General features: G+C 44.2%; 1 protein-coding gene and 1 pseudogene across 2 annotated transcripts in view; both read left to right on the forward strand.

The window, feature by feature from the left end:
- Nucleotides 1-15,103, forward strand: part of LOC126548539 (solute carrier family 22 member 6-B-like) — a 73,299-nt gene extending 58,196 nt beyond the window's left edge. For both annotated transcript variants that reach the window (XM_050196766.2, XM_055063347.1), the window contains exons 9-10: nucleotides 254-435; nucleotides 14,030-15,103. In XM_050196766.2, the coding sequence (XP_050052723.1) occupies nucleotides 254-435; nucleotides 14,030-14,449 (602 nt within the window). In that variant the 3' untranslated portion in view covers nucleotides 14,450-15,103. The remainder of the gene's footprint in view (nucleotides 1-253; nucleotides 436-14,029) is intronic.
- LOC126548683 (U2 spliceosomal RNA) lies at nucleotides 8,072-8,251 on the forward strand (annotated as a pseudogene).
- Nucleotides 15,104-15,846: the final 743 nt, after the last annotated feature.

Here is a 15,846-nt window from a genome sequence, read left to right on the forward strand (position 1 = left end):
ATTATATCACGCGTAAATAGGCGCACGACAAACGTACAGTACAATATTTTATAACCGGAGCTACAATTTCGAGCACATTACCGGGCGCCGTGGCAAGGCCCGCATTCTTGGCTGCGTTACCAACAAATAGTTAGAGTATGTACTATTTAGATTACTTTAGTCAATCTTTCATTTGTGCATTTGTTATCTGAACTATACCACGCCTGCTGCTTTACCATGATGGCCAACGCTTACCGTCTTGTCTCTCGTCCAGCTTACGCCTTGGCCGAAAGGCTGATGATGCTTGCGGGTCGGCTGTGCATCGGAAATGCGATCAACATCAACATAATTTACTTAAGCGAGATGTTTCCAACCGGTGCCCGTGCATTGGCCATCGGGTTCGCCCAGACAGTGTTCGGAGTCGGAGCTGCCATCCAGCCGCACATCAATCACCCCGTAAGTTCATTGCACGGAGTTGTTCAATGTGTTTGGGTTGAAAACATTTTGCTATACACTGCAGTGGCAGCGTGAAATTTGGCGATCTTGATAATGAATGCAATAAGACAAGCACGAAATAGTAAGAAGGCAAGGAAAACGACATGACGATGGCTCACTGTTTGTTTGTGCCTTCCAAAAAAAAAAAAAGGTTCTGTTGTCTTTATTTGGCCTTCAGCTCGTCTTTTCGTATTCTTCGTTTACTAACTCACCCAACAACTTATTTTTCTAGGATGTTGATGAGTTCATCTGAAGCCTGTTACGCGGTACTGCTGCCGCGTCTCCTTGACAAAGACCGCGAGTAATACGCGCATAGGCCATTCGCAAGAACGAGCACCTGTACGGTCGTGGATACGGCAAGCCAGGTTGCCTATTTTCGCTCTTCGCTCGTGTTTTGAGGTTGTTGTTCCTTATGGAAGAGCATTCACTATCCATGTTGTAAACAAGAAACGCAAACCGCCACTTTGGGTTTCGCGAAGCGAATGGAACTCCCGTATTTTATTACCGTGCGCGTCAGCCTGGTTTGCATTTCTCACCGAGATGCTAAGTGGTGAAGGCGAAGTGTGAACCCGAATGCTGCAACCGTGGGGCTCACCTTCAAATTTTTTTCTTCGTTAAAACAAGTTCTTACATAAAAATTTGTGTGCTGAGAGTTATATCCTGATACTCACTTTTCGCCGCAGTCCGTCATGGACCACCTCATTTTTACCGACGTTTACACATAGGCCAAAATTGTGTGTTTTCTTTAAAGTTCAGGTTTTCTTAACAGCCGGTGGGCAATATCCATGTGCAAATAACAGTTAACTTCAACGGACAGTACGCTTTAGGGAGAATTGTACCAGCTGATTTTTTAGACTACACATATTTTTTAAACATTGCCTCTCGCAGATTGTGCAATTCTAGTCCTTGAGTTGAATTACTCGATGAGGCGCACATTACTTGCATGAGGAATCGCAATTGACTAAATAATGGACAATGTTTCATTAAGCGCTAAATAATCACTTTACCACACATACACATATTGCAATACCAATAGCCGGTGAGTTGCTAGGCTTATCCACTTGGAACGAATGCTCAGACTGACACCCGTTTCGAGATATTTATTAGCGAAGTTTGCAACGGAATACATTGGGGATGCAGTTACTTTTGTGCGTCAGTGCATAAAACAGCTTTTGTTAAGAAAATAAGTGCGACAGTGCACTTTTACGACAAGTTTGACGGGGCATATCTCGAAACCGGTGCCATCTTTAGAATTCGTTTCAAGTGCGTATGCCTTGCCAACTTACCAGTTACAATTAGCAAATTTCAATACGTGACTTAAAGTTTAAAACATAATTACTGAATGTTTGTTAATTAGTAAATTCGCATTTGCACTTATTGTACTAGTCATGTCCGCCTCTTCGAGTAATCATGTTAAAGGATCATAATTGTCCTAAATGCTACAGGCAATTACTAAAATTCTGCATAGTCCGAAAGACACCTCGTAAAGAAGCAGCTTAAGGCTCTCCCGGATAGATTTTTTAACGATTGTAAAACATGCTATAACATCGGGTCCTTAATCCTCGTGGTAAAGGAAGAAAAACAGTCTGAAATTGTCTCTCATGCAACAATGCGTGAAACACATAATTTTAGGGCAATATCTTTCGGCGCACCTTATTTCCTCCCCATTTGGTGAAATTCTATAATGGCTGTGACGTGTCTGTTTTCCTGTCCAGAATCTTTTAGAGAATTGGTCTCCGTTATGCTTATAATCACTTACTGAGAAAAGTGGGGGAGGCGGGAAAGCGATAAGGCGATGTGAGAAGACAAGGAAACGCTACTACTAGACACGGTAGCAGCTGCGGACAAACTGTAATTTAATTTCAAGGTGTAGTACGTTACGTTTCTGCTATTTCTGAAAAAACAAAACATCCTGCAAATTTGTCAAGCGGACAACTGACGCATGGCGTGCAGACGCAAAGCCGCATTAAAGCGTCACAGCATCTAGACGACACTATACGGAAGCGGCCGCACATCAAATCAACACTTCTGTACCCGCCCCGATAGCTTTATGATTATGGCGTTGCTGGCGGTCGCGGGTACGATCATAACCGTGGCAGCCGCATTTCTATGTGGCTAAAATGCAAAAATGCTCGTGTGCTTTGTTTTAGGAGCACGTTAAAAAATCCCAGGTGGTTAAAATTAATCAGGAGTCCTCCACTGCAGCGTGCCTCATGATCAGACTGAGTTTGACACGGAACGCCCCATAATTATGGCTTAACACTTCTGCTACAATGTAGTGCGAGGCAATGACTGTGCTTATCTCGCAAGCTATGAGCAATGGCGCACAACAACGCCTCAAGCAAGCATTGTTCTGTGTACTATGTGTCTTGCCGTGTGTTCTGTGTACTGCGCAGACAGACAGTAGTGGTACACGCGAAGTAACGTTTAACATCAACTCGCCACTGTCGTATTGCACTAAACGCTGAAGAAAGCATTCGCCGTAAACATCACCACCAATTATCCTGAATCGAGGCAAACAGCACAGGAAGCTTCGCTTAAATTCACTTCCACAGTGCGCATGATGCACATAATTTTTGTGCTGCTTTTTCGTGATTAGACATGACCCACCAGAGTTTTCAGACAAGAGGCCTCACGAATCAATACAAACACTTCGCAGAATTCTTTGTAAACGAAGGCTTACTAATTTTTTCAATAGGTACTAGTTACCGTTACGTTGTCAAGCCACGCCCTTCGGTTACAGTGGTCGTAAAAGGGTCCCAAGGCTTGTGGGTCCTAGCTGTAAAAAAACTTCTTTAACCAGTTGCCCTTTCCTCTCCAATGTCATCGGCCAAATTTTTTCGACTCGATGAGCCGGAAAAAGTAAGCAAATTAGCTATTTCTCTTGTTTCTTTGCATTAACAGCTTGGCATGGCTATTTCGGCCTTATTTTCTAGTATACTACAAATCTTAATCTCTAACAGTCGTTTGACTCCGCTGTAGCGGAGTTACTGATCCTTACTTAGGTCACGGGTGCGATGTCGGCCGCGGCGGACGTATTTCTATGTGGGCGAAATGCAAAAGCGCACGTGTGTTTAGATTTAGGAGCGCGTTAAACAGCCCCAGGAAATCAAAATTAATCCGGAGTACCACCTACATCTTGCCTCATAATCAGATTGGGAATTTTGGCACGTAAAACTGCAGGATTTAATTCATTCACAAATCGGCCTTCCTCCGATCGACCTAAAATGCCTCGAATTTGTTTGGAGAATAAGTTCTTGCTCCCATCTCGTGTGGTGGGCGGGTTTCTTGCTACCTTCGTGAAGCATTTAACGCCCTAAAGCGGGCAGCGCTCCCTTAGCTGCTGGTGACTACTGTTCGCTATCTCTTAAGTGCATTAAATTTATTATGGCACGCGCGGCAGTTCACCGGGCTTTCGTTCTTTCGCGACGGTACGCGGGACACTAGGCAGAAGCAAAGGTGCTGCCGCAGATCGAAATATGCGTTCTATATTAATCTATAATTTACTTTTCATTTTTTAAAATTTATTTAATACGGCAGGCTAAGAACCGGTGCAAGCAGGACAGGTACAAAAGGCAAGATAAAAAGTACAAACATAAAAGATAACATAGAATAACAATACGTGAATAGGAAACATAACACAAATTAACAGCATGTATTACCCATAAACAGTACGTTCTACTGTAAAATAATATGCAAAATTGAAGCACAACACCAATTAACATTACGTATCAAGGCTCTAGGTCACAGAAAATTAGATCAGTTAGACGGTTCCATTCTAATACAGCACGCCAGAGAAATGAAAACAGAAAAGCATTAGTTTTACTAGAATATGGTGTTGAACGGGCGTGATGTCGTGTATGTCTAGTGGACACAGGAGATAAATATGCATGTGGGTCAAGGGCTAACTTATGATAATGAAGTAGGTAAAGAAAGTTGAGGTGGTTCTTTTATCATCGTAGTTCAAGTTTTTCAATTATGTTAGCAGCCATGATTTCAGACGGTGAGTCTGTAACCTTAAATTTAGAATAAACAAACTTAACAGCCTTTGTGCAGCTTCAAGTTTTTTTGTTAGCTTCAGTGAAGGGGTACAATACAACACAAGAGTATTCTAGTTTAGGTTTTATATACGTAATGTAACTGAGTAGTTCTATGTTAGGATAATTTCTGAGCTTATGTTTCAGAAAACACAACTTACGGAAGGTGGCAGAACACATGTCGATGTAGATTCCAAGACAAGACAAGTTATTGTTACGCTGAAATATTTGTATTTCGTTACCTGTTGTAGTGATCTTGAGCTAAGATTATACGCAAAATCAAGATGTTTTTGTACGAGTTACGCAAATATGGTTTTCTGTGCGTTTAGAGCGATACCATGTTCATCACACCAGCTTAATTTGTTAAGACTTCAATGCAAATTCTGTTGATGATTAGTACAAGTAACTTGACGAAAAAAGACACAATCATCCACGAACAGTCTGATTTGAGTTCCTGGTAGTACTACGATAGCAATGTTACTTGCCCGCCATAGTTGCTCACTGGCTATGGTGTTGGGCTGCTGAGCACGAGGTCGCCGGTTCGAATCTCGGTCATGGCGGCCGCATTTCGATGGAGGCGAAATGCGAAAACACCTGTGTACTTAGATTCAGGTGCGCGTTAAAGAACCTCAGGTTAAATAGTCCTACGCTACGGCATACCTCATAATCAGAAAGTGGTTTTGGCACGTAAAATACTATAATTAAAAAAAACAATCTCATTTCTATAAATTACAAAAAAACAATGGCCCCAAAACACTGCCCTGGGGCACACCTGATGTTACAGGAAGAAAGCTCGAATTGTTGCCATCTACTGACCATCTACTGAAACAAACTGGGCCCGATCTGTCAAGCAGTCTTCAATCCATGCAATAAATATATCTGGCAGATTAATGTCCTTAAGGTTCGTAATTAGTTTGTGATGAATAACTTTGTCAAATGTCTTAATAAAATCAAGGAATATGACGTCCATTTGACCACTCTTATCCAGAGTTTCTGCAAATGAATGAACCACTGTGAGTGAGTTACGGTTGAATAACCATTTCTAAAGCCATGCTGAAAGTTAGTGTAGCGTTTTGTTCAAGAAATTCCGCAATGCGTTCAGATATTACATGTTCAAGTATTTTAGAAATTGGTGATGTTAATGAGATGACAGCAATTTTCTAAGTAAATGGTTGCCTTTCTTAAAGATTGGAACAACACGAGCCCTCTTCCAATCACTAGGTGGTTTTGCAGGTGACAGGGAACATCGAAACAGCACAATGACAAAATGAGTGATAATTTCTGCACAACCGCGAAGAAATACATTAGGTCTGTTGTCTGGACCACAAGATGATTTTGTGTTAAAGTTCAAAATCATTGAAACTACACCAGAGTATATGAAGTCAACGTCAGTGGGTTGACACACTTTAATGAGGCGTAGTAAGACTTAGCACGTTTTTTCGCAACGGAACTTTATCATTCAAGCCATGGTCCCAGACATAAGGCACGTTGTTGATGTATAGTTTATCGAATGCTAGTGAAACCTTCTTTTTTGTCGGGGTTCAGTTTCGCACTAGCCCACAATTTCTTTCTAATGTCACGAATTCTTTGCGAAAAATCTTCACTTATAGCAAAATTCGCGCCCTTTAGTTTGAAACCGTTTTCAGTATTGCATATTTACTGCTTGAATCTAACAGTTTAAGAATGACAGGTCTCGTCGAGTCGGGTCGTCGCTTGCCTAGTCTATGTATTTTTCTGGAAGTCCGTAGACTGTGAAGTTTGAGCGTCTACTGTGCTTTTCCAAGTCATCTATTTTAGCTTAAGGTGCTTGAATTGCGTTTTGCATGCAGTTACTCTGCTCTTGGAACGATGTTACCGCTTTCTTCGAGAGCGGTAATCGTATCAATTTTCTCAATGTCTACCAGAAGGGTTGCTTTGATTTCTTTAATATCTGATGCAATTTCCTTAAAGTGTTTAGCGATCTGAGTCAATTCTGGAATCAGATTGTGTTCTATATCAGCTATATTATATTATATATAAATGTACGTTCAAAGTATCTCTTGAAATTAGTTAGAGGCACGTTAGACAAGCCCGGTAGTTTCTCATGTAAGCAAACCTGACGTTCGTCTGGTTAACCTCCCTGCCTTTCCTTTTTTTCTCTCTGTCCGAAGTACATGGTTAATTCGGGACTGTTTGAGGTTAAGATTTATCGGATGTAAGCGTACAAACAAACCATCTAGAGCCTACATCGGAGCAATGGGTTACCTTAAGAATAAGCGCGATCAGCTAGCCGAACTTATTTCTGAAATGATAGCCGTAGCACGTATCTGGTTAATTATTGTAGTGTAATTGAAGGTGTTCTGCTATATGAGATCGAATTCGCAAAACAACGCCGGTTCGGTGAACCTAGATGACATTGTGAGCTGTCTGACATTGCTTTGGCTAAACGCGTCTACTGACTTTCGCTAAGCGTCTTTGGCTAAAAGCGCCACATGTGATGTCTCGCAGGCTGAGTGCCTCCTTCGAAAAGGTCCTCGTTTAAATTTCCCCTGTTTTTAGGCGCCGGTCGGCGTACTAGTTCGCAAAAACGATCATTGAGGCGAGATATACGCACTATGCTTGTTTACTTCCAATGCGCAATTGCCGAAATCCGGTGCGCGAACTTTTAAGAACATTCATACAATGTCACAGCGGTACGTGCGACTGTTGTATATGCTCGACTGTGTGCGTGTGCGTGCGTGTGCGCGTGTGTGGCACCTCAGGGCAGCTAACCTTACTTTTTTTTTTAATCCAATGGGGATCTTACACCGACGATATGCAAAGGGTGACCATTGCACATAACCGTAATGACAAATACCCCTTAATTGCATGAAAGAAGAGAGCCTATGGACATTTATAAGCAAGGCTGGCACGTCTTTATGTGTAAAAAGTTGAAAGAAAATACCGACAAGATTTCACTCGTAGAATGTTGTTGCCGGGAGAAAACATTCAGTGCCATTCCACACTCTGAAGGTGGATGACCAGCGAAGCTGTGTATGTGGACCCCTTAACGGCGAACTGTCCATGGCTGTGCGTCAACCGCCATATGCACATAAATGGAAGGCGAGACGCGATTAGTCGCTCCTCCACTATGTTGACCCTCGGAAGGTGATGAGGTACCGGGGGGCATACATACCCATGTATTGTTGCGAAACGCGGCATGACACTTTTTACTTAGGAATCCCGGCACGTAGAACAGAGAAGCACCTCGCCGAACTCCGAGGGCAGAAACTGCTTCACCGTAGCCAAGGCGATCGTGCGTTAGTCGACGTCCCGCAGTGCAGTAAAAGTTGTGAGGTCACTCGAAAACCGCAAGTGATCACATACAACACAGGCCACACAAAATTGGTTCCCCCAAAACTCCCTCTTACACCTGGCCGTTGCTCCAGTGAAATATTCGAAGTTTGCGGGATCTGGATCACACCTCGCGGTCCTGGCAGGTAGCACGCTTACGGGACCGCCACCACGGGAGAGTGGAAGGAAAGAAAAGACGATACGCAAGCGCTTGGAACACCGACAAAGAGGCCGATGCGAACGTAGACATAGCCTTCGCGGGTCAAAGTGTAGTATCTGTTCTTATCAGCTTAATATTTGACACGGGTTGTATTTGAGCCTACGATATTAAACTTATTTTTGCAATTTGGCGGAATGCTTAAAGCTTGCTTCATCACTGCCGTGGGTCAGCCCGGAATTGCACTATCTTTGGAATTGGCCCACGATGGGAAGGAATTCTCGATCTACACGGCACGATAGACGCACCCAATTTTTTCCAAAACCTAGCCATATAGAGCTGTACTGAAAAAAAAACGAAAACGCAGTGGTAGAAGCTTTCAAGTACTGTACTTGAACCCTCGCATTTTAGAGAACGATACGCCTGTGCTTGCATACCGTTTAATGCAGCAAATGTCAGTCGCTTTTCTAAGGAGGTGAACCCGCAGGGGCGACTGCGTCAGCAGGCGTTTGGTGTGTTGCGACACCACGTACCCGAGCACACGAGGGTTGGACCCTCCCGCATGTAGCCGTCCGCGGCTTAGCCATGTCCGCGGAAAGGGGGATCCTGGGGGTTGAGCTGATGCCGGCTGTTCGGACCTTTAAGGCCCCCTGGTGGAGGCAACACACTTCTTTGGCCTCTGCTTCACGTAGACGGCACCCCCGGACTGACCCACCCGGGGGAAATCGGTAGTCGCCTTTTCCTGTCCTCCTCTTCTTTTTCTCTCTCCCTTTCAATCTTTCCTGTCTTCTACTCACTTATTCTTATTTCCGGGTGGCAAGGGTTAACCGTGTGTAATATATTCAAACTTGGGTATATACATTAGGTTATAGTGGCGGTGTATAGCTGCCGTCTGCAGGTTTCTTAGAACCTGTAGCGTCCTCTTGTTGGGCTCGGTGGTGGGTGGCTACCACCGCCGCCGAATTTTGACACCATCCAATGGCAGAAGCGTTCCCCCGACTCTCAGATCGGCCTCTGAAAACGGGTCGCACCGAATCAACTTTCCAGTTCTTTCTAAAACCAAGCGAAGGCACATTTACAAAATACCACGTCCTTCATAGTGAAGCCAACACAACTGAGAAAACTGTCGCCATCCCTAGTTTCTAAATGCCTAGCAAACACAATTGGGCCTGGTTACAAAGACTCAAAGATGTCTAGCGGAGACCTCCTCCTTGAACTGACCAAGAAGGATCAACTAGAAAAGCTCGTTGAAATCACCAGTATCGGTCACAAAGTGACAATCTCTCCACACCACTCAACACAAGCAGGGGAGCTATATCAGCAGACTTCCTAAACCTCAGTGACGAAGAGCTCCTTTAAGGATTTCAGGAGCAAAACGTAATTAAGGTACAGAGACTCGCACTACAACGAAATGACCAACAGATCCCAACGAAACATGTGATATTGACATTTGGTAGCAGCAATGTCCCTAGTTCACTCGACGCAGGATATCTGAAAATCAACATCAGACAGTACATACCGAACCCGAGGTGGTGTTTGAAGTGCCAGAGGTTCGTGCATGCATCACAATCACAATGATGCAGAGGCAAAGAAACATGCGCGAAATGTAGTGCCAATGACCATCCTTCCGATAACTGCAATGCCCCCGCACTATGTCAATTGCAAGGGCGATCAACCAGCTTACTCGCGGAGCTGTCCTTGCTGGAAAAGAAAGAAGTCGTCGCAATCACGGCGAAGGAAAAGATTTCATTCTATGAAGCGAGGAAAAGGCTAGGGCACTTACTCAAGCATGTTATGCCAGTGTGACGCGGCAGGGGCAGCGCCACACCGGTTTCAGGAGTCTACAGGGTCCACGTTGGGTACTCCTGTAGAAACTCCAACCGGCCCCTTGGGGGCTGCAGCCAGTGCTGCTCCATCATTATCGAAGGTGAGCCTGCAGACCTTGGTTCCGCAGGTCCCAAAGCTAAACCGAACTCCACTGCCTGGGATGCGAGTTTCAGCGCCTAGTTCTTGATCCCCTAGCGCCTCAGAGAAGGTTATGGAGGTAGATCCAAGAACCCCGGCGTCATCGACACCGAAAGATCAGCGCTCTCAGGAGCGCGCTAGGAGGGATAAACTTCTTGTAACTGCTCTGAGAAAGGGACCGGTAACCTAAACAGTTAACCTCCTTGTATACATATTTATCTATTATTACCACGTGCTCTTGAACACAGATAACAAAAGTTTTTCACAATATGGTTACACAAATTCAGTGGAATTGCAGGGACCTATTTCAGAATCGAGATGTCAAAGCTCTACTCAAGGAATATTAGCCACGACTGTTCTTTGCTCAAGGAACACATTTAAAGTCCACACGCAGGAACTTCTTAGTGTGTGTGTGTGTGTGTTGTGTGTTGTGTGTGTGTGTGTGTGTGTGTGTGTGTGTTGTGTGTGTGTTTAACCAGACGGAGCCAACTTTTTATAGTTAACACACGTATTCATGTATACATTTATCCATAAGGTCAGCATCACTTCACTTCCCCACACTCCTAAAACAACGTGGCACGATGGTCGAGCCTACCCCAAAAATGGAGACTTCATAGTGCAGACTGGTCGAAATTTAGAAACATGTAAACTGTGCCTGGAATATGTGGACCACCTAGGTGTAGAGAAACTGACCAGCTATATCACTGAGCATATCCTCTGTTCTGCTCAAAACTGCATACCTGAGTCTTTCACAGATAAAGTTAATCCAAAACCGTGGTGGAACAAAGACTGAAATTGCAAAGAAACGCCAGAACAAAGCATGGAGCAGCTTTTCACGCTACCCGAAAACAGAAAATCTAATAAATTTTAAGCGGTGCAAAGCAAATGGACGCCGTATCCGCCGAATACCCCAAAGAGAAAGCTGGACACGGTACGTATCCTCAATAAACTCGTACACGGATGTTAACAATTTAAAGTGTGTAATAGGGTACGTAAACTAAAAGGACTACGTCCGAATTCTTTTCCTCTCGTCACTAGCTCTGGTGTTACAATAGAAGATCAAGCAAACAGTCTTGGTAAGCACATTGAGAGGGTATCAAGCTCAGAGAACTATTACGAAATGTTCCTACAACATAAAAGAATAGCTGAAAATATTCCTTTGCGTCCAAACAAGTTGTCATCGGAAGGATACAACAAACCACTAACATTCCATGAACTCAAACTTGCCCTAGGCTCTTGTAGCAGCTCGGCTCCAGGTTGACACAATAACATATGAAATAATTAACAATCTGCCTGGTGAGATCCTAAACTGTATCTTGGGTCTTTACAATAAGATTTTTGCAACTAGTCATATACCTTCATCTTGGAAGGAGGCAATAGTCCTGCGAATGCTCAAACACGGCAAAGACCCTTCCTTAGTTAACAGTTAGACCATTTGCACTAAATAGCTGTTTACTTAAGGTATTCGAAAAAATGATTAACCGTCGCCTTGTCTCTTTTTGGAATATAATGGTATATTGGACCCTCACCAATCTCGCTTCCGAAGAACGAGGTCTACAACCGATAATCTTGTTCTCCTTGAGTCATATATACGTGATGCATTTGTTCACAGCCTATACTGTCTATCTGTATTCTTTGGTCTTAAGAAGGCATATGATACTGCCTGGCGATACGGTACTCTGCAAGACCTGACGTCCTATGGAATTTGTGGTAGCATGCTAAACATTTTGCAAAATTAGGTATCTGAAAGGAAGTTCCGCGTAAGAATTGGCAGTGTACTATCGCGCACTTTTGTTCAAGAAAACTGTGTACCACAGGGAGGAGTGCTAAGTTGCACACTTTTTATAATTAAGATTAACTCTCTTCGCTCGGTTATACCATTCATGATATCTGTCTATGTGGACGATACCCAAATCAGCTTTAAATCTTGCAACCTGTCTATATGGGAACGCCACATACAGTTAAGTGTTAATCGGCTCTTCCAATGGGTAGACGAAAACGGGTTAAGGTTCACTGCAGAAAAAACTACCTGTGTGCTGTTTTCCAGACGAAGAGGGGTATGTTTTGACCCTTGCATTACGATGAATGGGAGAAGCCTGGTAAATATAAAAGAACAAGAATGTTTGGGTGTAATCTTAGATACTAAGCTAACCTTCATGCCACATATAAAACAGTTGAAGCTGAAATGTCTTAAAACTATAGATCTTTTAAAGATTTTATTTCGCCAGTCGTGGAGAACAGATAGGTATTGTCTCCTATCTCTTTTTAAAAGCCTTGTGTTACGCATAGACTATGGATGTATTGTTTACCAGTCAGCTCCAAAGACATCACTTAAGCTACTCCATCCTGTCTATCACTTAGGTATCCGCCTAGTACTTTGTGCCTTTCGTACGTTTCGTACGAGCACTGTCCAAAGTCTCTATGCAGAATCAGATCAGTGGCCGCTGGATTGTCAGCGTACATGTCTCGGAGTTGCCTATGCAATAAGAACCATGTCGCTAAAACAACATCCATGCAAAGCACTCATTAATGATCAGTCCACAAATCAGTTGTACTTAAACCGCACACACGTTTCCCGTTAGCAGTAAAATATGTTGCGGAAAAACTCGCAATAGTTTTTACAGATCTGCAAGAAAGTGACTACGCTGAACTCATGCCACCTTGGGAGCAATGTCCAGTCACCTGTGACTTGTCCTTTAAAGAGTTTAACAAAAGGAGTCGTCTAAGTGCCCTCATCCAGCAACGTTTTTTTGCCCTTGAAGACAAGTATAGATCTATGGCATTTTTCGCTGATGCTTCAGTCTGCAACTTCGGTATTATGTGCAGCCCATGGCCCAAACTTCTCCAACTCTAAAGCTTTGCATAAGCATAGCAGCATATTTACAGCGGAAGCGTACGGTATTCTGATCACTGTTGAGTACGTAGTAGAGTACAAGATACAAAAGTAATATACAGATTCCTTAAGCGTTGCCACAGCCCTGTCCTGTGGCAAAGCAAGCCGAAACCCTGCATCAAACAAGCTCCTTAACCACATTCATGTAGCGCGTAAACTAACCCTTGCTCGCGTCGTATGCTGGGTGCCAGGCCACTCTGGGATCGCAGGCACTGAAGTGGCGGACAAAAATGCAGGACAAGCGGCTCATCGGGATACAATTGATGTAAGCTGGGTACCTGGTGTAGACATGAAACATGCGTTACGAAAGGCGCTCCATAATCATTGGCAAGCTGAATGGGACAAGGAAGCTGAAAATAAGGTCCACCTACTTTAACCGCAGATAACCAAATCTTTCCCACTGAAGCTTGATAGACTCACCGAAGTCACCCTGGCACGACCTAGAATAGGACGCGCCTATGGCACACATAAATACCTTTTGACTGCAACTGACCCAACGACGTGCGCACGCTGCGGTGCGAACCTAACCGTCCTACATGTCCTCATTCACTGTCCTGAACTTCACCGAGAGCGAGTGGCTCATTTTACATCCCCCCCCATCCCTCGATGTTCTTATCAGAGGATTCACTTATTAACTTTGAGTGCTTAATTATTTTGCACAACTTTCCAGAAATCATCTCATTCCATCCTAACCGTCTGATTGTGCCTCACAGGTGAGGTACAATCTCATGCACAAACGTGTCTGAGCTCTTGCACTTCTTGTGTAAGCAAGAATTGTACAGCAAGGGACTCGGACTATCCATAATAGTTCAACATGTGTGCCTGTAGTCAATGCATTTAAAGCCTTATATTTATTTTAGTAATTATTTTAGAACTGATGCACTAATATCTATAGATCTATCTTACATGTAGGCCTCCATACAGCCTCTATTTTAAATCAGCCTTAAACTGATAATTTTGCTAATTCAAGACGCACCCCCTGGCGCTCTTTGGCCTTAGATGTCCTTGCGTCAATAAAATGCGATCATCATCATTTCTAAGGAGGTGAATGCCTTCACTTCCTGTTGCTTTAGACATGCAGTACATGAGCAAGAACCTGAGCTCTTCGCTTCGCTATTGTATCTTACATTTACGGTCAGGTAACAGCACTACTCTCTGACGTTCTCGTGAACATTGATCTGGTATTTGCAGTTTAGCAACGCAACCTGGGATGCAGTCTTCTACGCGGTCGTCATGTTGGTCGCGGCAGTGGTGTTGATCCCCTGGCCAGAGACCAAGGGCCGGCCGCTGCCGGATTTCGTGGCTAACGTCGAGGCTTCGGGAAGTTTGGAAACAGCTGCATCGGTTGCAGACGGCACCAACGGCGTTGTGCACACTGCGGTACACGATAATGCTGGGTTCAGCGCTAACGAAGCTGAACCTAGCGCCAATGAAGCTGGAGCCAGCATTAACAAGATTTGGGACAACCTCACCAAGACCGCGGACAGCCCCGTTGTTATAGAGTTAGCCTCCTTCGAGCGGGTAATCGGCGTGCGGCAAGCTGCCATGGTCGCTGGTGCCGTTGCTTCTCCTAGAGGTGTTGGCGCGCTTAGGCGCGAGCATAGCTTCTGAGTGGTGCCATTTCTCTATTATCTTCCCGCAGGAGAAATTCTAAGTTGTCATTTTTGTATCCTCATGTCATCTGGTTTAACTTTTGCATATCTTAAACCTCAGTACGTGCTTTGTGTTTAGTGTCATGTTCCCTCATCGTGTGTGCTCTGTTCGTCCCCCAAGACTACTTTTCGATTATTCTTGCTATCGTGAGACTTTCGACAGTCGTGTCGAAATAGCCTTTGGCTAACACTTCACTTCAGTTCTGCTTCGAACACCCACAATGAAATCTATCCGTAACTCCCTTCATAAACAAATGTCCAACGACTGCTTTAAACACGGGACTGAGGAAAAGTGATATGTCACTGTCATATTGGGGTCAGGCGATGGCACTCTATTGCTTATTCTTCACGATTTGTTATGACTGCCTTTCCTTCCATAAAGGCTTATTGAAGAGTGTCTTTACCTGTCTACTATGCGAGTGCTTCTGACAGAAGCGTACATTAACCTCCCATTGCGTTTTTATAAATGTTTTACTGCATCCCATGTCCGAAAATCGTCTTTCTTTATAAACTTTGAACGTGCGATACTCTGCCACCTGCACTCTTTTAACGGGACGTCACCGCAACGGCGCTCATTCGTTGTAAATACTAAATAAACATTCCTTCCCTTTTCTGTTGTGGCCGTTCATTTTGGACTAGTGCTGATCATGTTGGCTATATTTTGACCATTGCCAACTCGTTCACTTAGACGTTCTAAAGCTTGGCGTCAACGCTTTGTTTTATCTTGGGTGGGTATGCCGACAAGATGTACACCCTATCGCAAAAAAAAAAGCAAGGCCAGCCACCTATTGGCCACAGCGGCCGAGTGGCCATTTATTTATTTTGTAATAGCCTGTACTAGTCTATAGTGTACAATAGTAGCTGAACAAATGCATGAGGACTTCATCCCAAACACCATCGACTGGAGAAAGATGGTAGAGAAAATGCCAAACTTTACGGCAGCCAGACTGAATGGAATAGCAATGGGGCTAATGAATAAACGGCGGGCAAATGCCACATTCTTCGTGATGGGGTAGGGTAGAGGTCGGTCGGAGCATCTTTCTCTGGCTTGCCGCCCTGCGTGGGCTAAAGAGAAGAAAAATTCACCGACGATTACCATATTCCTCGCTCAATGCCAAATTTGAGCGCAGCGCTATAAATGTTTTCATTTCGTGATATATTGACTGGCGCGGATGGTCCGTCTCCTGCGGCACGTTCCAAACGGAGCGAAATGTGGCGTGACTGCCTCGCTAATCGGGAGATCGCGAGAGGCAGCGCGTGGGTTACGCGTGGGCGCGATTCAAAGCAGCCGCCACAGACAGACTTCCACTAATTCAGTGCTTTGTTTTCATGTCTTACGTGCGCTATTCGCTGCGC

The sequence above is a fragment of the Dermacentor andersoni genome, chromosome 1 (genome assembly GCF_023375885.2).
Source record: "Dermacentor andersoni chromosome 1, qqDerAnde1_hic_scaffold, whole genome shotgun sequence".
NCBI lineage: Eukaryota > Metazoa > Arthropoda > Arachnida > Ixodida > Ixodidae > Dermacentor > Dermacentor andersoni.